Below are 24,487 nucleotides of genomic sequence, written 5' to 3' on the forward strand. Positions count from 1 at the left end.
GCATGGAAAGGAGCAGAAAAGAGCGGAGCTCTAACGTGATTTCTTGCTCTCCAGGTGCGTCTGCAACATCGACTGCTCTCACATCAGCTTCAACCCGGTGTGCGCCTCCGACGGACGCTCCTACGACAACCCCTGCCAGGTGAAGGAGGAGTCCTGCCAGAAGCAGGAGCGCATCGAAGTCAAGTACCTGGGCCGCTGCCAAGGTCCGACGCTCACACACAGACGCATGCATGCAGTCGCAGTGAGAGGTGGAAAAGCACTCAGACACAGAGAGGGAGGTGTCGGCTCGTCTGGAGGAGCAGATGCTCGCTTCGAAACAAAAAACAAAGAAAACACCCTGATTCTGTGGATTCTACTGAAAGGGGCAGTATTACCAGTAACTGAAAAATGCTGCATTTATCATCTCTGTCTCTTTAAGAAACTCCTGCTCTTTCTGAAGCTCCGCCTTCAGGAAGTCATCCCAACATGGCTCCTCTATTAACGCTTTAACGTTTTTACCAGACGTAGCTCCTCTAATGAGCTCAGCTGGTGTTTGCTAATTGCTGCTGGCTAGTCTGAAGGAGTTGAGAGGGAGAGGAGCTTCGCCTCAAAGGCGGAGTTAGGTCCACCCAGCTGTTTTAACAGCTGAATGGAGATTAAGGGATTTCTCAGACACGCATGTAAACATCAAAGCAACAATCCAGGTTTGTTTTTCATGAAAGTAACATTTTAACATGACGTAAAGATAAAGAAGAGGTTGTTTTTACTTGATGCTGCCCCTTTGATATCAATCCCTCCAGGACGTTAAGATGGTTTTTGATTATTGCAAATGAAAATTACAGATTTTGCAGCTTCTGGGTGATACAGGAATCAGATTTATAGAAAAATATGCACACGTCTAGTTTTTAGCTCATCCAGACTCCCTGAGGAAAGACAGAGAGGTTCTAATCCCATCCAATGAGAAGGTTTCGGGTTCTAATCCCATACAAGATGGGATTAGAACCCGAAACCAGCCCTTAATATTTAACACACATAACAATCAGAAAAATGTTGACCTATTTGAGCATTTTCTTCAGGACTCACCCAACTGTTTTCTCTGAGGTGTGTTAGAGAAAAATTCTCGTTCATAACAAATTTATGCAAAACTCTTTCTTCCCTCTGAAGTGAGCAGCAGATCGGCCTCCTTTCTGCTCAGAGTAGTTCATCACAACAGCTGATATTTAACCTCTGAGCAGAGCAGTTTGCATTCAGGCGTCAGGTAGACAGGTGCAGGGATGATAATTTGCATCGGTTTGAGGCTAAGATGGTGGCCTGAGCCGGCTCTGACGTTTCTCTGACCTTTCCAGGCGACATCACCACTGGGAGCAAAGGAGGCGGACACTTTCCTCACACAACGGGTGAGTGCTTCCTGTCGAAATGAGGATAGCCCAGGTGGCTGCAGCATATGTGCACTTAGGAATGCTGAGTGTGTGCGTGTGTGTCTGTGTGTGAACAGAGGACTCAGGGACAGGACAGGCCCGCGGCTTGTACATCCCCTGTCCGGATCACTACAAGAACTACTGCGCCCATGGAGACTGTCAGTTCCCCAACATGCTCTCCCAGCCATCCTGCAGGTACACACACACACACACACAGCAGTAATGCGACAGAGCGTCCCACCGTCTGCCGTTCTGTTATTTAGCATAAAATGCAGAACTTTTAACATTACCATAACCAATTTTTGTTCACTGAAATGCATTTATTTTGTCTAATTTTACCAATTTGTGACATGTTGGATTCATCCTAGACATAACTTTAAATAATAATAATAAAAATACAATAAAAGTGTAATTGGAAATCTCACAACCCCCATGCAGTACCTCTGGATCCCTGTAGGGGTCTCGGCCCCCTTGTTGAAGACCTCTAATCTAGGCTTTGTGGAAAGCCTCACAGGTGGGCACAGCCAACTAAAACATTAGCTGTGCTAATGCTAGAGTAATAACATTGAAGCGCTACGCTAACATAGTGTTTAGTGGAAGCTAATGCTAAAGCGCTAACTTCAACCATGTGTTACAAAGAGAACCTGAACAATTTATGTTTGTGAATTTTTGCATGTTTTGTTAACAATGCTGGTTATTTGTTCATGTAAATGTTGTATTCTCCTGGATGCCTCAGTCATTGGTTTGTTGTAAATTTGCCATTTGATCATCAATGAATTTTGTAGGAAAGAATTAAATAAGTGAACAGGAAATCGAACTGCTGCATAAACAGTCTTCCCCCACTTCAAAATAAGAGCACGAAGAGACTTGGAAGAACTTTTAATAATTGATAACCAAAACTTCAACAGTTCAATTTTATTCATGAGAATGTTTACGACTTTGCGCTTTAGAATTTATTCAGAAAAATTAGTGGAACCTAAGTGCTCTAAATGCTAAAGTGCTATATCAACATTTAATTTGGCAGAAGCTAATGCTAAAGAACAGGAGGGAGTCGACGGCCAGAATTTCAACACAAATGTCGAACTTGATTCACCTGAAAGTTGCAGAATAGCCAAGTAAATTAGCACTTTAGGATCTATCAATCAATTTAGGGGAAGCTAAGTGTGCTAAACATTTTCAAAGTTAGCCAACATGCTAATGTGCTGTATCAATTTTATATTTAGCTGAAGCTAAAGCAAATTTCAACACAGATGTGAAATTTTATTCACCAAAAATATATAAAACATACAAATAAAAAATTTATCTGTAAAGTTCAATTAAGGGAAGCTAAATGTGCTAAAAGTTTTCAGTTAGCTTAAGCGCTAATGAAAAATTAGCTCCATTGTTAGCACATTAATAGAAGTGTGCCCAGCACTGGAAAATATTAAAGGAAAATATACTGTATGTGTTTAGAAGGAGCAACTGTGTTCAGTCAGAGGCCTTTTCAGATTCACTACGAGACTGACTGCTACAGGAAACTTTACCATCTACAACTACTCTTTGTAGACACTTAGATGATATGAGCTACAGCTTCATCTTTACTCCACTCTGATAACTAACAGAGGAGTAATAATAGCCTAATAGGGAGAGTACTGATTATTAATTTGTTACATTTTTTACATTTTCTCAGCTCTGTGGATCTGATCTTGATGTAACTTTTATAAACTGTATTATTATGCAGGTGATGTATTTATCAGAGTGGAAACAAAATTCTCTGCAAACTAAAATAGAAGCCTGAAACGTAACAAAGCTAATAAGGTGTGAAATTTTACTGTTGCTTGGAAAAGCTGGAGCCTTTTGCTTAGTTAATTAGACTTGTTTATGCTGACTGAATATAAGTGCAGAGTGGAGTTAGTGTAGAAGCTCGCCTCCTGCTGAGGCGATACGGCGAAGACCAGCCGCTCCGCTCCAAAACGGATCCCATATTGTGGTTCTCGCAGCTTAACGAGGATGCCGGTGTTCCCCAGCGCCCACGCGTTACCATGCGGGTTTCTGAGGGGGTGTCGGCAATCACAGCTCCCGCTTTGGTTCGCATGTGTGCAAAAACAAACAGAAAAAAAGCTGCGTGACGCGGATCAAGAGGCACTGGAGACGCTGATCAGCCACAAGCTAAATTAAATCCTACCTCTGATACGGTGGAGGGTTCTGCTGGGGAACATTAAGGTCTGCAGGAACGTTAAAACGTCCCTCATGAGGTAAAACAGCAGATATTACATGATAGACAATATCCAATAACTGCTAAATGCAAGGCAGCAGCTGAATGCGTTTAAGACCTTGGCAAGATGGCTCACAGCAAAGCGGATTCAAGTGACTTTGAATTTGTTGTTTTAGTTTTGTTTCAGAAAAAATACTGTAGGCTCTTCAGTTTTTATCATTTTAAATGAAATATTTGTCCCATGGACGATACCATGTAGTTTATGCTGCAATGCATCCTGGGTAGATGATGTATGCTAGGTGCTATGGTGCTAGCTCTTTTCAGACAGAAAGGTAGCTTTTGTGCAGTGAGAAACGTTGAAATAGAAGGTAATGCAGAAATGATGAGAGGAAATGAAGAGGAGGAAGACGAGAGAGTCGGCAGAGAAATACTTTGAAATGACAACCCAAAAAGGAAAGCGTTTGCTACAAAGAGCTCCAGTTCCTGTTTACGGTTAGCATCGGGAGGAAAACATTTTCTCACATAAAACGTGAATATTCTGTTACAAAAACATAAAGCTGCTTCATTCTCACTTTAAACATCCATTCAGTACCTTGCATTTATTTTGACTTTGTATTAGTTCCTATTACTTGTGTTAGCTCTAGCTAATGGTGTTAACGCTAGCTAATGTAGTAAACATTAGATCACAAGCTGATCATGTTTCTTTCGGCACATAAAAACTTTTTAGCAGTTTTCATCAGTCCAGATGTTTTGTGGGCTGAACTAGTTATGAGTGAAATAATCTGCCAGTGGAACTACTTCTCTCTCTTTTTTTAATCAATATTAAATTATTGACTTGAAACAAGCTCCTATATCTTGCTGAAAAGTTACTTGTAAGTTAGATTTGTCTTATTTCAAATGTGTTATTTGCACTAGAAACTAGACCAAAATTACTTGGTAAAAATTTTGTGTTTTTGCAGTGAAGCAGCCATTACACAGCACATTCAGCGGTAAAACCAGCTGACCAAACATGGGTAACAGAACTCTGCTGGCGTTGCTAGGTAACGGTGCAGAACTCTGCTGGCGTTGCTAGGTAACGGGGCGGAACTCTGCTGGCGTTGCTAGGTAAAAGGCAGTGTCTGCTTATTTGTGAGTTACATTCTGCAGGTTTTTGAAAGGGTTTGTTTTCCAAACACCAAAATATGTGAACTTATTTATTAGTGAGTTTTTTTTTAAGTGCTTGGGGTGTTCTTAGAACAAGTACAAAAATATTCAAAATTTGAATTTTACTTAATAGATTCCCCTTTAAAGTTTGTACTGTGACAGAGTTCATGGGGAGTGAATACTTTGGTAAATGACAGTGAGCACATAAGCATTGGGTAAAAAGTAAAGATTATCTGAAACTAACCGGATCCACTCAGGTCCAAACCGAGGATCTGGTTCTGCATCCCAACTGGACAGGGAATCTCTTCCTCCCTGCTCTGATTGGTCCCAGCTGCCTTTACCTGCAGACTTTAGCCAGGTGTTTCTACTCTCCTGGCAAATCAATCAGTTGCCTCACCTGCAGGACGGCGGATCTGCAGGAAGTGACCATAGAGCTCCATTGTTTTCTGCTGGATCACTTCTCCATGATAGTCTAATAATAAGGAAATGTTGGTGAAACAGCTTACACGGCAGAATTAATTAGCAGTTATACGATGCCGTTCCCGGGTTTACTACTTCTTTATTTCCTGTCGTAAATGCTCACATCAGATCGTAAAATGGAGACAACTGTTTGTCTGACATTGCAATGCCGCTCCGTTTCTGCAGAGAGGAAACAGGAAAGGCTCGTTTTTATCGGCGAGCCGTCCAACGCTTCCAGCCCTTTCAGGAAGCCTTTTTTTTAAGCACAGTGAGCTACTGTGCATAATGACTCCGTGCTGTGGCGCTAATCTTCCCCAATCAGATTTATCAACATATCTGTCCTGCTGGCCTCAGATCAGCGACAGGATTTAATGAAGCTGTTCAGACTTTTGATCACAGATAACCTGGATAAATACCTGCTTTTTCGCCTCCCTCAATTTAAATATTCATTTGTGACGGTGATTTAAATTCATCTGCTGGTGCTTGAGTGATTGTCTATAGGGGCTTTTCTTATCGTCTGAGCATCATTCAGTTTATTGGCTCCAAGTATCTAATTCACACTTGTCAATAAAATGTAATAAGTAACAGCGAAATATTCAGGAAATGAAGTCGCATCATTAATATAACTCTGTTATCGCCTCTTATTGATATTTAATCAGTATGACTGGGAATTACAATAATTCAGTCTGCGAAGAAGAGGAGAGTTAAGGGTAAACTCTTAAGGGTTTTTGCATCTCTAGAGTGATTTTTCTGATTTTAAGCCCAGAAAATCACACTTATAATTATTTAGCAGTGGTGTTCCCAAAGGGGGGCCCACAGGGGCCCGTGGCCCACCTGAAAAAATGCTGCTCCTCCCCGGAGATTTGTGTTTGGTTCATACAAAGGCATGCCGTCATCTTCTCCAAACAAGACATAAATGTAAAGTCAGTCCACATTTTCTCAAGAAGTTCTATAAATAATCAGGGTTCCTGAAACACTTGAAATATAATATAATATTACTCTGCATCGATCTGGTGGTTTAATAACCTGAATAACATATTAAAAACTATAAATATCTTTGTTGCTGAGCTCATATATCTATGTATTCAATGCTTCAGCAGCAAAAGGGGTTTTTGAATTGAAAATGTTGCTTATCTTCTAGACATAAAATGTGATTGATTAATTAAATATAGACCCTTCAGTTAACTCAGTTAAAAATGTTGAGTCCCACCTCTAATAAAAATTTATCTGTTAACAGAAAAGATCAAAAAGCTTTCAGTTAAATAGTAAAGAACATGATTTTACACCAATTTAAACATCCTTCTGAAAATAGTTGGCAAATCAGATTTTTGGTGAAAAACAGAACAACTGAATGTTTTGCAGGAACGTCTTCCTCCTGGTCAGGCTGGGTTTGAGTTTAGCAGTAGAACATGTTGGAGCTCAGCGGACAACAGAAGAACTGGTTTAGTTTAATCAAAATTAAGCAAAGCAGCTTTTATTTACTGCCCACCAAAAGCCAAATGTTTGGGGGTTTAGGGATCACCAAGCCATACTCTCACCTAGGGAATCAAAATGGCCGACTCTGCCTATGCCATGGATTAATACTTACTTTTGTGAGAATAAGCTCTTATTTTGAAGAGCTGGCTGTGTCATATCAGGAGCACAAACATCTGTAATCCAGCACAGAGTGCAGGTATAGTATATTGTATCCATAAATAGCAGTGATGTTAAGACCTTATTGATGTTACGGACCTTTAAAAACCCACCACTCAGATAAATCCGAGCGGAAACATCTTTCAAATAATTTCCAGCCTCACATGGCAGCAGCAGGGGGTCCTGACGCCTCTCAGTCCCTCCTCCGTTGTCTGTAACCTCCATCGCCCCGACTCGCCCAGACAGACCTTCTGGTTGCATACTGAGCAGAGATTATCAGGCTGGCCGTGCGGAGGATCTCTGCTGCCCCCTGCTGGCTGCCCAAACCAGCCCAGTTGTTGTTTTCCCCCAAATAATGAGACCAGAAAGCAGAGCGGTCTGGATTGGAAATGATGAGTGTGTGTCTGTGTGCAGCACAGCGTCCCAAACAGAACAAGGTTGCACTGTGCTTCCTCACACACTGTCAGGTGGAGCGGATGGAGAACGGAAAGGAGACGGTGTGTGTTTGTGCTAAACAAGGATGCGCAGGTGTTGGTGGGTAACAACCTCCCCGGAGACGGCAGGAGCGGCTAGTGAAGAGGAGCTGGTGAGGGATATTAAAGGGAGGACCGTTTTAGCTCATGTCTGACAACAAAGATCACCTCCATTAGTCTCTGAGTCCATGTGCTTCTGCCGGAGAGAGACGGCGTTCATGTCTGCACCATGATGAACAAGTCATAGCATGATCAGAGTCTGCACAGAGGATTCCACAGCAGATGCTGTGCTCTGCTAGCTGAAAAGCTAGCTCTGGTAACGCTAAACATGCTAATTTCAACCGTAATGACATAAAATATGTTATATCGCCCTCCAAAGGGGTAAATGTGCTATTACACTCCTATTAGCATGGTTGAGCTTTCAGGAAGTGATTCTTTTTATTCTTTTTTTTCCCCAGTTTTACGCTTGTTTAGTTTTGCTAGCTCAGTTGCTAATAACAGCAGGACTTCAAAGAAAAGCTAAACTGAACAACTGAAACTTAAAAAACAGTAAATTAGCGCTTCAGAACTTATCCATAAAGGGAAGCTAAGTGTGCTTTTCAAAGTTAGCATAAATGCTAAAACACTAAATTAAAAAATTAACTACTACTGCATTAGCGCAAATGTGCCCAACACTGATTCCACCAGAGTCTTTAATCACTAGGAACAATAATTAATGTCTCATCAGTCAGTGGCGGGAACACTTCCAATAATCCGCTAACAGTGGAGCTTACTTTTCATTTAGCGTTGTTGCTAACTTTGAAAACATTTAGAGCATTTAGCTTTCCCCAGTTTAATTTTTCCCAGTACACTATAAAGCACTAATTCAATTGGCTGTTGTGTAAACTTTCAGGTGAATAAAATTTGAAGTTGAAGTTTTGGTTTTCGACTGATAAAAATGCTTCAAGTAGTTTGACGTTTATCTTCAAGCTCTTATTTTGAAGTGGCAGCAGTTCCATTTCCTCTCCTCATGTTTTGTCTTTTTTCAAAGAACAAGAAACATAACAGAACAAAATAAAACAAACAATAGAGAAAAATATAAACAAATAAAAAAAATTTCAGGAAGCTTTTGAGCAAATGGCAAGAATAAAATAAATAAACAAATCAGCTGTACAGAAAAATACATTTACATGGATGTTAACAAAAAATACATGCAAAATGTACACATTCTTTTGAGACATAGTGGGTATCAACATGGTTGAATTTAGCGCATTAGCATTAGCTTAGCTGAACTAATGTTTATGATTAGTTTCCCTTTTTCTCATTAACACAAACATTTCCTGTCAGTGTCAGATTATAATTCTGGAATGACAGATTATATTGTTTTAAAGCTTTTGTACGCATCTCCACCGCCTCGCTCTGGACATTTTGGTTTCATAAAAGAGGCAGCAGAGGAGGAAGCTCTGCTGTCAGCAGCAGACAGTCTGTGTAATCAGTGTCACTGTAGTACTCAGAGTGAAATACTCAGCGCCACTTTTATCTGTTAAGTAGGCCTGCAGCTCCTTTATCAGGACGAGGAGCCCAGAACAAAGAGAGGATCACGCACGTCTCGCCTCTCCGTGTGAACCGACGCCCCCTCCTTGTTCCCCGTCACTCACTTTCATCAAAACAGTCACAGCAGAGGAGAAATAACAGACACCATGTTGAATTCAGCAAGAACGTTTCAATTAGAACGCAGAAAATTATTAACCTGTCGCTCACTGACTTTCCTTCTCTGCCTGTTTCCCCTCACTTCTGCATACGCGTGTGTGTGTGTGTGTGTGTGTGTGTGTGTGTGTGTGTGTGTGTGTGTGTGTGTGTGTGTGTGTGTGATCTCAGCTGTCACTCAGGCTACATGGGCCCTAAATGTGACATCAAAGAGTACAACGTGCTGTATGTGGTGCCGGGCTCTGGGAAGCTGCACTACGTCCTGATCGCCTCCATCATCGGAGCCCTGCAGGTGGTCATCATCTGCGTGGTGGTGCTCTGCATCACCAGGTGAGACACACACACACACATGCGCACGCAGCTGGGTTTCCATTAGGGCTGAAACGATTAATCATTATTAATCAGCTATTGAAATAATCGGCATCTAATTTAGGAATTAATTAACTGGATCATAAAGACTCAAAAAATATTCAAAATTTTTGAAAGAACACAGTCAGAGCAGCAATTAAACCAAAACAGTATAAAAATCTTTACATTTTGCATTTAAGATTTAACATAGACCATCTCTGTCTATAAATAATTACCCAGAATTCTTGAAGTGGCGGTTTTAGTTTCTCCTGGTTCAAATTCTGCTTAAAAAATCTCCTGTTTTTGTAATTTGACATCTTGAAATTGGGCTGTCTCTTTAAAAATTCCTGCTCCTGCTCTATTAACCCTTTAACAACATTTTTACCAGAGTTGCTCTGAGTCATAGCTCCTATAATGAGCTCAGCAGGTGTTTGCTAATTGCTGCTGGCTAGTCTGAAGGAGTTGAACCTCGAAGGCGGGGCTAGGTCCACCCAGGGGTTTTGCACAGTTTGACATGCAGGAAAGAATCAAAGCAACACTCCAGGTTTGTTTTTGATCAGGGAAAAACATTCTAACATGATGGAAAGCTAAAAAACCGTCTTTTACCTGATACTGGCCCTTTAAATAGTTGACTTCAGTTGCTTGTATTAAAGAAAACAAGAAACCTTCAGTCAACTCTGAAAGTTTTCATCGCTTTGTCCTTTTGAGAAGACAGAGTCCACAATAATGCGGTGGTATTTCGGAGGACCTTTTCCTCAATAAGGAAGAATGTCAGGAACAAGAGTCAAAGCACAGATGTGACCTTTTTCTGCTCCTACATGTTTGTCCTTTACGTGAATCAGAAATAAACAGAAAAATCCCGACAGAATAGGCGAGATGTTTGGCCTCTTGTGAATGTGAGCGCCACCTGTTGGACAGGAAGCCTCTGCAGGTGTTTTAAAGGATCTGTTAAACAGGAAGGAAACGTTAGCGCGGCGGCTGTACTTGTAATGAACTGTCTCCTCTTTATCATCCCTCCTCACCCTTTAACCGCCCACTCTCTCTCTCAGACCCTCCACGCCTTCAGCACCTCCTCTGCCTCGGCCAAAACCCTTAAAATATTTTATTAAATGTCATAAATTGCTAAGGTCAGCCAGAGGCAGACACACTCCAGGCTAACTCTCTCTCTCTGTGTATATAGATATATTTGTGTGAGTATTTTACAGTGATTACATGATGCCTTTTAAAACACAGCTCACCTCGTTTGCTCATGCAGAGTCTTCTGGGGAAACTGACTAAATGTTTTCGCTGAGGTCAGGAAGCTTTTCTATCCGTGAATAGTTGATCAGAACCATTTTTCTGGAGGTCATTGGTACTTTACCACTTTAATCCAACTCCAGTCCGTTTGCCTAGAAAGTCCGGTTTGCTTGTGGAGGTGTGAATGCTAATCAAACCAAAACCCTGGTCCACCTACAAACCTCGGTCCTGGTTCGGTTGAAGTGAACTCCGGCTCAGTCTAAATGCATATGTGAACGCCAAGCGAACCAGAGACTGCTCCAAAGGCAGGTCATGGACTACAGTGCAGGGCATTCTGGGTAAATACAACCAAAACAAACATGCTAGCTTAGCACTAGCGTTTAATAGCTTATGGTGTTTTACCAAAGACAAAAGAGGAATCCTTCAACCGCTAAAATCTGATGCTACTCTGTTTTTGTTTACATTTTGTAAAGAAGGAAGCTGCACTCAGTGTCTTCAGAGGTTTGTGTTGTTTCCTTCAGTGGTTCTTGCTGCAGCGCCCCCACAGGCCAGGAGGGGAACAGGTTTCTCAAAGAGTTTGGGTTGTTTAAGAACCGGAGCATCTGAAAATGTACCAACCGTTGCAGCTTTGCTCCCCAGTCGAACCGAGTCCATCAGGTCATTAATGTCTCTCTCTGTGTCTTCCTTTTCTCCTGTTTCTGCAGGAAGTGCCCTCGGACCAACAGGATCAACCGGCAGAAGCAGAACAATGTCCACTTCAGCTCTGAGAACACCATGCGCGCCTCCACTCGTCTTATCTGAGCCCAGACTCGCCGGACAGCGTCCAGCCCCCCGTCAGCGCCGTGGCGTTAGATGTTTTCTTCATAGGCCAACCCTGACCGTTAGCGTCCGCCTCCCTTCACTCGGCTCCCCCTCTCCTGGTACTAACGACCACAGAGGACGCTGGCACAGCGACTTGTATGTCGGGACAATGTTGTCGCCATCGGGCGCCGACGCCGTCTCCCTTTTTCCGAGGATATTTTTCTGAAAAACTGCAGGAGGAGATGGGGGGAGGGGAGGCGTCCAGGACACTGAATGTGAGTGTGTGTGAGTGTCTTATTAGATGTGTGCGCTTTGGTAGAGGCCGACTAGCCGGCGTCTGTTCTTTGTAGACGAGGGGCAACAAGCAAACCGGGGGTAGTGCAAAGCAGGGTACCGGGGCTTTAATAACCGCAGTGTGTGTTCAGTGTGGGAGGGGGGAGGGCGGGGTTTCGGGTTACACGTGATGCCTTGCACCTTGTGTTATAGGAGACCTTTGACGGAGGGCACACCGTCATTCTAGAGCTCTCTGTTCGGTTGTGACGACGACGTCAGCTACTGTATGTTGAGTTCTATTTCCAATAGTTATTACGACATTGTCTTGATGGGGTCCGTTTTTTCTGTAAATGTAAATAAATAATTTATATCACGAAATGTTTACATGCTGCCTCCGTCTGTTCTGTCTTTGAGTCGTGATGCTCTGTTCACTTTACGGCGATGATTCCCAAACGGCATTATCTCCTGGCCAGAAGAAAACCCACAGATACTAAATATGGAAAGAAACATTGAATTTTACAGTTTTTTTGTTAATTATTAAATAATTACCTCATTCACATCTCATCAGTGCTGCATAATACCTCCTGATATTAATTGGCATTGACTTGTGTAGTGGAAAATCTTATCAGGCTTTATGAATCTTAATTTAATATATCACCACATCCCTTCTTTTGATATGTAATGTTTTCATATTAATCCCAGCAAATTATGTCTAATCTCAACAGCAGGTCTTTTTCCCGTCAGAAACTTTTCTGACTGGAGGAGCAAAACAACTTGATAAATTTGACCTGCAGCCGATCAGAGAAATGTTTTGCTTTGGGGCAGTAAAGGATATTTTTACCTTCTGTTCTCCATCTATGACTTATATTTTATAATAATGATTGAGAAACAGATGACATTCATGTAAAATGTGTTGGATTCCCTTTTTTTGTGTTTTTATTTCCCATCTTCCCGACAGATTTCTGAGGGCTCCTTTAGCGCCCCCTGGTGGCCACCACTGAAAAGTACTACTGGAAGAGATGTTTTTTGTTTTTTTCATTGTTTTATATCCGTTTTGATGACTAAAATTGTTCCCATCTGTAAATTACAGAAACTCCAGTAAGGTAGTTTCTATAAGAGGTTGACAGATTTATTTAGTATGAAGAACTGGTGATTTTAGTCAGAGATTGTTGTTTTTCCTTCCACTAGTTTACAGGAATTCATTCATCAGCTCAAACTGTTTTAATTTAATTTTATATTAAAGTTAAAAATGTTAGAAGCTATAATTTTTATGAATGTCATATGTCTGGTTTTTTATATGTCAAGTATAGTTAGTCATTTTTTGTTTTGAAATAGAGACTTTCACAAATTTTTTCCATTGTAATTCACTAGCAGTAAATATGCTAGAATCGGTATTTCTCCACTTTCTTTCTTATTTTTATAGAGAAAATTATTTTATTTCCCAACAAGAATAATCTAAAACAATTGGTGTGTTTTCTGTTTGAGTGTAAATGAAATCAAATCACGTTTTGCTGTGTTCAAATTAAACCTTACAAGTTTTAGCCGTCAGCGGTTTAGATGTTGCTAATTCAGTCTCTCTGCCTCAGGTAACAGATTTGATTTAATTTGTGCTGATTGAATGTTTCACTGTGTTTGAGGCACACAAATGAAGCACACAATGTTTGATTCATTTAATTTCATTTGCAGCAATTAGATGTCCAAAACTGGTCCCAAAATAAACAGAGTAATTACAAAAACCATCAAAGTTCAAGGAATGAACATCGTTACAGCAGAGCTGGATCAGGATTCTAACTGATCAGTTGCTCACGTTTTCTTTCAATGTTTCTGACATGTTTTATCACCTTAAATATTGTTTTCTGTCAGGTTTAAAAGTGATGGATGTTGGAAAGAACAATAAAAACGTCTTGGTAGGGCTGGACAATAAATCAGATAGACACCTGATCAATAAATAATACTTCTGATAGAATATTCAGTATGTAGAATATCTAACCATTCAATCTCTCACAGCTAAGCTAGGTTGGTGGAATCAACTGTCTGGCTCTTTGGTTGCTTAGCAACAACCTGCTGGGTAACCAGCAGTTTCACGTCCCGCCCAACCTTGGTTACCTAGCAACGGCCTGCTGAGTAACTGACGCAGCAGCAGTTTCAAATTTCCCCACCAAGGCTCATAACTGGATAAAACAGGAAAAGTGACGCCAAGTCCAGTTCAATATTTTTCTTACATGATCCAGATGTGGGATGAGTTCAGAAAACCTTCAGGCTTCCAGTTTTGTTGTCTGAAAATTGTAAACCAATGTCTTTCATTATTTGTCACTTCATGAACAACGAAACAACTAATTTAAGGTAGGAATATTTTGATTGTAAAACGAGATAACAGCTGAATTTCCATTGACCATAAATATATAATTTAGAAAATAAATTTGCTTAATGGTAGTTTTTTCCAAACAAGTTTTGGAAAAAAAAAATTATAAGTTCTGGCACTAGGATGAGTTGGGTTTGTTTTGGCCGTATCAAAAATTGTTTATTTTACAAAACTGCAGTAGAAACATTTTTTTCACATCACAGGAGTCATATGACCACCATAACACTGCTGGTGGAAACAACAACGAAGAAGAAGAAGACAGGAAGTAGTTGGAGGATGATGGGTCGTGTTTTTTAATGACATCGATTGAACGTACATGTGACTTTTATGTGTTTCTTTTTTTAATGGAAACCTCACAATTGCGAAATTGTGTTGTTTTGTGTATTGACAAAGTTTTGTGTACATTTGTAGTGGAAACACAGATTTGGGGGATTAATGTCAGGAAGACCATCTGTTTTCATGCTGCAACAGCCCAGACGACTAACGGTGGACTTTCGTCAGCTGTCAGAGATCAAGTCTTCATCTTCAGTCTTCAGACTCTTCCGGTCTGTTGAAAATGACTGGGTGCTTGTAGGACTTGCCCAAGGTAACAATTAATGATGAACATCGATCCGAAGGTCCAACAAGAAAGCAGGAGAAAGGTTTGTAGATGTACGGCTAAATTAATACGAAGGTGAGTTTTACTTTCTTTAAGCTTTGTGGCTAACATTAACTTTAGCTTATGCTAGTAGGCAATATTCTCGGACATTTTCATTTTAAAAATGTGCTATTTAAGTATCTGAATATTTTTCATTTTTTCTAATGACCAATGTTTTTACCTTATTTTGTGTTTATTTTGAAGTAGAAAATTTCTGAGCTAAAAATCTTTGAGGAAAAACTTTGAGATTAATCTAAAATATTTATAAATTGAATGGCCCAGTGAAGTTTTTATAAGTGTTTCCAGATATTGCCCAGCAAAACAGAACTATTTAATTCTCTGCAGACTCGTATTTTTGTATATTTTCGTACATTTAATGTCATACTTCTGTATGACATTAAATGTCATACAGACATTTAATGTAAAATTGTTGTACTTGTAATGTTACAAGTACAACTAGTAAAACAAGTAAAATTGTTGTACTTGACTGACTTTTTAAATGAAATGCATTTCTCCTGAACCGTACTTTGCATTTTATTAGAAATACTTTTAATTTTAAGAACTCTTCCTCTTACGTAAGTACAATTTTTGTTTATTTTACCCACTTCAGTAAAAGAAACATGTTCATCTTTAGGTGGGAGCAAATCAAATTGTCACTCAAAGCAACAGGTGTAAACCGCCACTAGATGGTGCTGTTGTCTCCTGATTGAATAGTACAGCGGTCGACGTTGTTGTGGTTCCGGGTGCTTCGTAAATCTGGAAATTTCAAACTTGTTGACCACGGAGAACGATGTTTTGGTGTGTTTTGCGAAAACGAACAATCCGCAAATATGTGACCGTTCGTTAAGTGTTTGATTTCAGATAAAAAATAGAAACAAACTCAGACGCCTGTGAGACAGAACCGCGGGGAAGATACAACCTCATATTGCGTCATAGGTTGGTTATGTTGCCATGTTGTCGTGGCCGAGTGGTTAAGGCGATGGACTAGAAATCCATTGGGGTCTCCCCGCGCAGGTTCGAATCCTGCCGACAACGAGTTGCTTTTGTTTTTCCCTTAGTGATTTAATTCTCTTTTAATGTTTCGACGGTCACAAAAAATATACACAGAATTACAAACAGTGTTATTACTGCGCTCTGATTATAAAAGTCTGATTCTTGTATTTAAAAAAACAAACTAATTCTTTAAATATAAAACAGAGAAACTTGCATTACTATTTTTTTACTGTTCCCTTGATTTTTTTCTTTTTTGCTTCTATTTTTATTTGCATAACTTCGGCTGCGTTCATGCTAATGTTACTAATAGTCAGGTTTGGTTTCAAAGTTGTGATTCTTTATGTTTTCTGCACATTTAGAAAGAAACTAAAAAGTAATATTTACAAAATACAACATAGGTACTGATTAATTCACAATGATAGTGAAAATAATTCTTAATATTTTAGTACAATAAATCAATCAAATCAAATCAATCAAATTTTATTTGTATAGCACATTTCAGCAGCAAGGCATTTCAAAGTGCTTTACATAATTAAAATAAAAACAGTATGTAATAAACAGTGAGAAAGAGAAAGAGATTTTAAAAACATCATTAAAACGTAGAACTTTAGTTGAGACGCCGTCAACTGGGATTCCAACCCTTTGGACTTTAGTCAAAACGCCGTTTGACAAGGACTCTAACCTTTTGGAAACAGTGAGAAAGAAAAATAAAAAGAAAGTAATAAAAAGATAAAAAGAAAAGATAAAATCATTAAAGACATTAAAAACATCAAATATATTGAAGGCATCAATTGCCATGTAAACAAAAAATAAACAAAAATGCAAACTGGACCAAATGTAATGATAAAAACTGCTTTGATATGGTCAGAGTTATTTTTAATAAAACTGGAAACTGATTTTAAACAAACCATTATAATATATATTATTTTTAACTTTTATTATGGATTCTGCAAGGGTTTTTCACTGAATCTACTAAAATAATCTAATAGTTTTCTCCATTTTATCTTTGTCATCGTCCTTTTTCCTCCTCTAAATGATGAAATGTGTTTGTTGGCATCGGTATAAATCTGACAGGCTGGAGGAACAGGGAGGAAAACTCTGAACGTCCTTGTTTCCCATTTCAGACGTCAGGATCCAGTAAAAGCTGCTGGTGGACGACAGCTTCCAGCTTTTTTCAGATTTCTGTTTACAGACTGGAAAGATAACAGCCTTTGATGTTCAATCATAACCAGAAACTGAAGCATTCAGCAGCGCCCATCTGTAATCTGCAAGGAAAAGGAAATCCTGCTAAAAATAAAATCATTTAAGACAACTGATATATTTATATTTGTAAGAGATCAGAAAATGTTTTTTTTTAATGTCCAAATCAAAGTTCAAGTTTTTTGTTTATAACATCACATGAAAGCTATTAAATGTAGCTTTTCCCCTTCGTCAGACTGATTTTGTACGTATATATAAATATTTAAATATATAAATATTTTGTCTCTTCCATTTCCCAGGTTGTAAAGAAACTATTTCATACCCATGTACTAAAACTGTTGCACACGTTTATATCTTGCTCATTATTTTAATAATCTAAGGAGATAAATGGTCATAAAATACCCAAACCTGACTTGTTGAAACTAATTTGGATGTTTGAAAATTCTGGATTAAACTCTTTTCCCATTTGGTTCTGATTTCAGTTTGGATTTTTATGCTTTATGAAATATGACGGGTTTTTACCTCTGATCAAATCATGATAATCCTGAGTAATTTCTGCTGATTTTATAGGAGTTATAGGATTATGTTTTCTCATAGCAGACACTAAAACTGTTTTCACACCTGGCAGTCCGGTAGATTCGGTTCAATTTTGGACCAAAGTTGCAACATTTATATATTTTCAGCTGCTGCAGTTCCCAAACCAACCAAAACCTGTTCCCCTCCTGGCCTGTGGGGGCGCTGCACCAAGAACCACTGTAGGAAACCACATAAAACCTCTGAAGACACCGAGCACAGCTTCCTCAGAAGAGGACAATTTGCTTTTTGTGGTTCAATTAGCATTCACACCTCCCCAAACGAACCGGACTTTCTGGACAAACGAACTGGATTTGGATTAAAAAGGCCTGGTGTGAATGCACTGCAAGTAGAATAAAGATAAATAAACTTGTGGTCCCTAAGTTAAATTGAGCTCCAACAGTCATATTTCCAGCCCAAAACGGCAGAAGGAAACAACGTGATCATCTAAATGCAGAACCACCACGATGTGATTGTTGCAAGACGTTGCACAGCAAAAGGCACCACCTTGCTCTTAACATGCAAATGAGTGTTTTTTGTTGGATTGGTGGAGGAGAAGCAGTCAAGCCTCGCTGAGTGACCTAAGGCAGTGAAAGTGCATAGGTCTGCAGTGAGATCATAGTTTCAGTTGCTGAAAAGCAAGTAAAAACAGAAGTTTCTGGAGGTCAGCTCTGCTTAATGAGCAGTACAGAGAGACAGATCAACTCAGCTGCTGCTCTCCACTTAGTCCTGGACGGGTCCCTCTTAAAACCATCTCAAACAACAAAGGATATAAATGTTTTTCTAATCCTTGTGCTTCAGAAATTTACTTTTAGTCCTGCTGTCAGTTTTCTCACACCTCCTAAACAGTCACGTCTATAGGTCAAAGGTTACGCTATGCTGGCTCTAGCTGCAGGTGTAGTTAGCCGCTGCTTTAGCAGACAGTGTTGCCAGATTGGGCAGGTTTCCACCCAGTTGGTCTGCTTTTGAACATGTTTGACTGGACTTTGGACAGGTTGTTAAAATTTGGGCTGTTGAACACGACATCATTAGTGGTTAATCATTAGTTAATCAAGTGTCATTGTGTAGTAGTGTTGTAAAGCAGAAATATTTTCATTTATAAGGAGATATCACCAAACACACTCAAGTCTCGTTGAGTCAGGATCTCTGCCGTTCCAGTCGGATCTGGTTCTGGTCAGAATACAATAAAGGACGACAAAAAATGAAACTGAATGCACGACACAATCAACATGAGTTTGATTAGAGGTTGATGTTTGGGCTGTTTTGTTCTGTTTTTGGGCTGGAAGCTGTCAGATCTGGCAACCCTGTTAGCAAACCTGATGCATTTAGTTTTCAGTCTTTGACAAAACTGTGTCTCAGTGTTGTGTTCAAGACCACCTAACCCGAGACCAAGACAAGACCAAGACCAGAGTGTATCGAGACCGAGACAAGACCAAGACTTTTAGGGTCCGAGACCAAGTCAAGACCAAGACCGAGGAAAGTCGAGACCGAGTCAAGACCAAGACCAGCGGCCATGCTACATGACACAATAAAATGTAAAATATGATCGAAATTGCTTCTCAGAATAATCTGAAAGATCCATATTCCCATAAAAACACCTAGATATTAAATACTTAATACATTTTACCAATATTAAATATTCCATTTCTGTGTTACAATGTGTGATGGTCTCGTGCCATCCCTAAAAACATAACACCCTGGGCATTTGCCCATATTGCTCATATAAGAATCCACCACTGTTGCACCATTAAACATAGCAATTGAGGCAATGCCCTGATGGTAAATAACACTCAACTATGAACACTGAGCAACAAGCAAGAAGTAACCAAACAGAAGGCGCTCATCGTGACTGTTTTCACTGTCTCTCCCAGTACATGAAGCCAGGCAGTCTGACACCATGGCAGACATTACAGCTGCCACTTTGAACAAAAACAAAGAGCAATGTGCATGCTCTGCGTGCTCTTTCGTTCTTGTGTTTTAGTTATTTGTTAATTTAAATATCAACGTACATAATTAAATAAAATAATGATGCAGTGTACTCAGAGCATTACTAGAACAAAGAACGGGTGTTCTGTCAGGTCAGATCGTCATACGCTTAACACGAACTCACGGTGTTCTGTCAGATCAGCATACGTTGTCAGATAGTCGTACTCTTAGCTCAGACATGCATACGCTGTCATTACCATATGATTTTATTTAATCAGCAACATAGAATCATGACGTAGATCATCATACACTTGGTTATTAACAGTTGTATGGCATCCAGCTGCAGCCAGACCTACTTTAAATACACTTTGAAACCACGACAACGCATGTATATCTATCTAGTTATCATATTATGTCATATTATAAACAATTTAATGACTTATTTTCGTCATAACTTGTTGCATATGCTGAACTGACAACTCCACTGACGGTCGGACTTCTTAAGGCGCATGCGCTGGCATGGTACTCACTGCATGTATGCTAGGAACATAGAATCGTGACGTAGATCTGTTATTAACAGTTGTATGGCATCCTGACTTAGCGGTTAAGTGAGTTTTACACGGGCGTGTGTTGTAGCTGACTCCAGCTGCAGCCAGACCTACTTTAAATACACTTTGAAACCACGACAACGCATGTATATCTATCTAGTTATCACATTATGTCATATTATAAACAATTTAATGAATTATTTTCGTCATAACTTGCTGCATATGGTGAACTGACAACTCCTCTGACGGTCGGACTTCTTAATGCGCATGCGCAGGCATGGTACTCACTGCACGTATGCTATTCTGACAGTGTATGGTAATCTGATAGAACAACGGCTCTCAGTGAGTGACACTCCAGTCCTATCTAATAAATAAAGAGCCGTGGAGAAGAATCGACTGTTTCTGAATGTCACATCACTATATTGCAGACTTTTGGACATAGCGTTGTCCTATATATGCGACAAGACAGTCAACATCTCCGCACAATAATTCAGGCAGTGAGTGACTTTTTTTCATCACAAATTCTTATGTGTCTCTGTACAGCTAGCTTTGCTAACATCACGTTAACGGAGCTTACCTTCTTTGAGCTACTTTTCTAAGTGACGAAAATAGTTAGACGTTGTCCCCATCGTCTCTGAAAGCGAAGCGCTGCTGAGTTAGCTCTGGCCATCGGATTTCTTACTATTTATGCAGCGCTAGTAGATTACTGACGATTAGACAAACATTTTCTGCCGCTGAGAGAAAACCACTGCGCATGTCCTGGAGCGCCGCGTGCGAGTGAAAGGTGGGGAGGGGGAGGAGGGAGGAGGGAGTAGCGCCGCGCGCGAGTGAAAGGTGGGGAGGGGGAGGGGGAGAAACACGTAGTTGCTTGGATTTTAATAGGTGTGTTTTGCATCCACTGAAAACAAAGATGTTAACAAATAAACTGGACAGTATGCTGCACGTTTAGTGATATTTTCACAGTTGCGGTCTCGACTGGTCTTGAAATAAAATGCCGAGTCCTCAGAGCCCGAGACCGAGACAAGACCGAGACCAAATGCGGTCGAGTCCGAGACGAGACCGAGACCATCAGAAAACGGTCTTAAGACCGGACTCGAGACCAAGACCGATCTCGAGTACCACAACACTGCTGTGTCTGATTCCAAGGGAGGTTGTTGGTACCGTAACCTGTGTGGACTTGCCCCGTATCTCACCAGGATATCCAAATGTAGATCATTTACATCCCACCTGATAGCTGAACTTCCTCTGCATGACTGAGCACCTGTGTGGAAATTAGCAATGAGGTGGAACGCAAGTGATCAAAAAAATATCTCTGGAGACGGGCGGCTGTGGCTGGAGTGGCTCCGGCCCAGGAGAGTCCTCACTGCTTCACGACCAACAAGCCGCTCCGTCGCTCCAGAGCTGCCGTCACGAACTGAACTGGCCTGAGAACTGATGGTTCCCCTGAAACAAATGGAGAGAGACGGCAACCTGCAGAAAGCTTTTCCTCACCGGCTCAGTGTGTGTGTGTGTGTGTGTGTGTGTGTGTGTGTGTGTGTGTGTGTGTGTGTGTGTGTGTGTGTGTGTGTGTGTGTGTCACGCTCTCTGCTTCTGAAATTGGTCCATTAGCAGCAGTACTTGCAGCGCTGCAAAATTACACTCCACAAATAAACACACTATTCTTGTAGTGTGCAAGGCCACGTTTAAGTGAGCGTGTGTCCAACACGGCGCTCTGTGGAAGAGGGTCATTTAAAGATCCATCACCATCTGTTTTGGTCCCAGCATGCCATTTTCTTCTCTGCAGGAGCCTTTGATTTAGCGACTAAAGGGTACCATTGCTTACGTTCTTCCCACTGCGCGACCAGACATCCAGCCTGAGCTGCTTATACAAATCAAACGCTGCCGGGCATCCATCGTATCATCACAGGTTGGCCCATCTGCCCACAATTGTTGCAGGTAATCACGAACATCGGGGGTGCCATTTAAACACTGATCAGGAAACGTGTCGGCTGCACAAAACCAGCTTAGATTAAGGAGGAAGTAAAGGCAGCAGGCAGGATGTGGATGTTTCTCCTGATTTGGTTTACTTTTGGTCATAGGCTTCAGTCCCACCAGCCATGTTTAATCCGGTTTAATCCAACTGTAGTTTGTTTGCCCATAAAGTCCGGTTCGTTTGGGAAGGTGATAATCGAACTCTGATGCAAACTGATCCACATAAAAACCTCAATCTCAGTTTGGTTGAAGTCCATATGTGAGCAGAGACTGCTCCAAAAGCAGGAAGTGGATTACAGCGCAGGGCATTCTGGGTAAACACAACCAAACACAAATGTGCTGGCCTAGCACTAGCAGGAGAAGTGACTTGTTCTCAATCTTCCAGCGGTTTAAATCTGATGCCACTCCATTTTTGTTTACGTTTTATTGCACTCAGTGTCTTCAGAGGTTTTCATGTTGTTTTCCTCAGTGGTTCTTGGTGCAGCGCCCCCTCAGGTCAGGAGGGGAACAGGTTGGTTTGACTCAGCAGAGAGAAAGAAGAACCACAGCAGAGGAGATGGAGCAGATGGTGAAACTTTGGTCCCAATTGAACCGAGTCTACTGGACTATCAGGTGTGAAAACAAACCAAGGATGCTCAATAAAACTATTTTCATTTTTTTTGCTGAAATCCAATTTTTTGAATTAGTTAATGATTAAATGTGACTGCATTCAGAACGGTTTGCAACTTACATGCGCAGAAGAACATTGACATCAAACAGTAACACCTGTTTGACGTAACACCTGCTGAAATGAAACAAATGTTGCCATTTTGTCCCCAAATGGAACCAAGTCTACCAAACTACCAGGTGGGAAAACTCCCTTAGAGAACATCCACAGCCTCATCCATGAACATTCAGTGTAAGAGTTTAAATTAATGCCTTTTTTCTGCCTTTTTAATGAATGAATCCAATGAATCTGATTTGGTGACATTTTGTCAAAGGATACAAAACCAATGAACTTTCTTCGATGTTGAACTGAGGCCAACAGCTTACATAAACGCCCCGCCCTGGTAGGTTCCTGGAGGTTCAGGCCGCCCGGCGTGTTGCAGCGTGTCTCTGCTGCAAAGTTTCAGCAAAACTACTCTGGAGAGTCTTTATGATTCGAATACTGTGTTACCAAAATAAGAAAACATACACAACAGGAATTCATGCTATAAGACATAAACATGATGAGTTAATTTAAGGAAGAACTTTTGAGGAAGTGAATTAAGTCACGTTTGCTTTTCTCAGCCTCTAGGTGGCTTAATGAGTCCATCTTCTGCTGCTGATCATGACATGATGTTTATCACATTTATAGGATGTAAAGGATGTTTAAGTCAAGATAACATTCCTTTGCATTCCACTGGGAAGCAGAGCATACCAGCAGGAAAACTGGAAAACCTCCAGCCGTTTAGGAAAAGACTGAAAAGAGGAAGGATGGATGGAAAGAAAACGGGCCAAAAGTCCGGATGGGATGGCCGTTCCCTTCACTGCACAGAGTCCCGTGAGGGAAAGTGGGAAAAGTCAGAGTGGAGGAACAAGAGGTCGAACGTTTGTGTCAACAAATGTGTCCGTCTCCCGGGGAAAGTGGTGACAGAATCTGGGTTTGGACTCGGCCTGGGAAGGAAGTTACTGTTTTAGTTGAGTGAATATCTCCCACTTCAGCGTGACTTTCACAGCTTTGATGCTGATCGAGTGAGAGCCCTTTGCAGAGGAGGTGTTAGCATCACATGTTGACACGGAGGGATCTGCCACTGACTCTTCTGGCTGCGAAAAGTGTGACAAAAAAAAAAACATGGCAAACTGCAAACTCTCCTGTCAGAACCTGGTGTCATTAAACGTTCCCTTTACGACCCCAGGATCGTTTTTTACAGCATTCGCTCTAAAAACTGACGTCATCATCTTAATTAACCGACTGCATAGATTGGTCTGGACATCCAGAAGTATTCAAAGTGGTTTAGATATTAACTTCTCAACAGAAGTTTTAGAAACTGCGTTTCCATAACAAATGTCAAAAAAACACAAATTCACTATTGTATTATTTTCCTTTAAATAAGAAATTAAATCAAACATCAATGAGTTTGTTCACTCGATTAGTTATAAAACATGCAGTGCCATGAACCTCCTATCACTTCCTGTCGTCTTCTTTGTCGTTTCCACCAGTAGTAACATCCAGCTGTTGCAAACTTAAAGAGAAAGTAAAGCAGTTTTTTTGTGTTGTTTTTGCCCGTCTTAAGGTCAAACAGCTTCTCCTTCGATCATTTAGGACATATTTCCTGATTAAGAAAGTTGGTGTCAAATCAGGAATTTGACATCCGGGTTTACACATTTCAGTTGGTCCAACTCCCTGCAGACATCAGTCTCGTTTTTAAAGTTACTGAAGTGTTAAAATTCAGCCCTCAGGTCCTCAGAACGAGGTTTATTTGTAGCTCCAAGGAGCAAATCTAAAGCTGGAGCGAATACTGTGGAACAAGCTTCGTTGGTTTTTACGTTTTGGTAAAAAAACCTAAGCTGAAGAAAAATCTCAGTCAAACAAGCCTTTTCTTTAAAAGGCCTTTTCCATTATTTTTGTATTTCTTTGTTTTGATCATGTTCATTTTAATGCAGTACTACTTAC

At 40.6% G+C, this 24,487-nt stretch overlaps 1 protein-coding gene and 1 non-coding gene across 2 annotated transcripts in view; both read left to right on the top strand.

The window, feature by feature from the left end:
* The window catches only part of tmeff2a (transmembrane protein with EGF-like and two follistatin-like domains 2a), a 120,088-nt gene extending 108,068 nt beyond the window's left edge, over positions 1-12,020 (top strand). The window contains exons 6-10 of the mRNA XM_015008225.2: positions 55-203; positions 1,326-1,376; positions 1,475-1,592; positions 9,156-9,314; positions 11,273-12,020. Coding sequence (XP_014863711.1) covers positions 55-203; positions 1,326-1,376; positions 1,475-1,592; positions 9,156-9,314; positions 11,273-11,369 — 574 coding nt within the window. The 3' untranslated portion in view covers positions 11,370-12,020. The remainder of the gene's footprint in view (positions 1-54; positions 204-1,325; positions 1,377-1,474; positions 1,593-9,155; positions 9,315-11,272) is intronic.
* A 3,574-nt stretch (positions 12,021-15,594) lies between these two features.
* On the top strand, positions 15,595-15,676 carry trnas-aga (transfer RNA serine (anticodon AGA)). The gene has a single exon. It is a non-coding gene; the product is annotated as a tRNA-Ser (tRNA).
* Positions 15,677-24,487: the final 8,811 nt, after the last annotated feature.

The sequence above is a fragment of the Poecilia mexicana genome, unplaced genomic scaffold (assembly GCF_051168715.1).
Source record: "Poecilia mexicana isolate PSO_F unplaced genomic scaffold, ASM5116871v1 scaffold_2, whole genome shotgun sequence".
In the NCBI taxonomy this organism is placed as follows: Eukaryota; Metazoa; Chordata; class Actinopteri; order Cyprinodontiformes; family Poeciliidae; genus Poecilia; species Poecilia mexicana.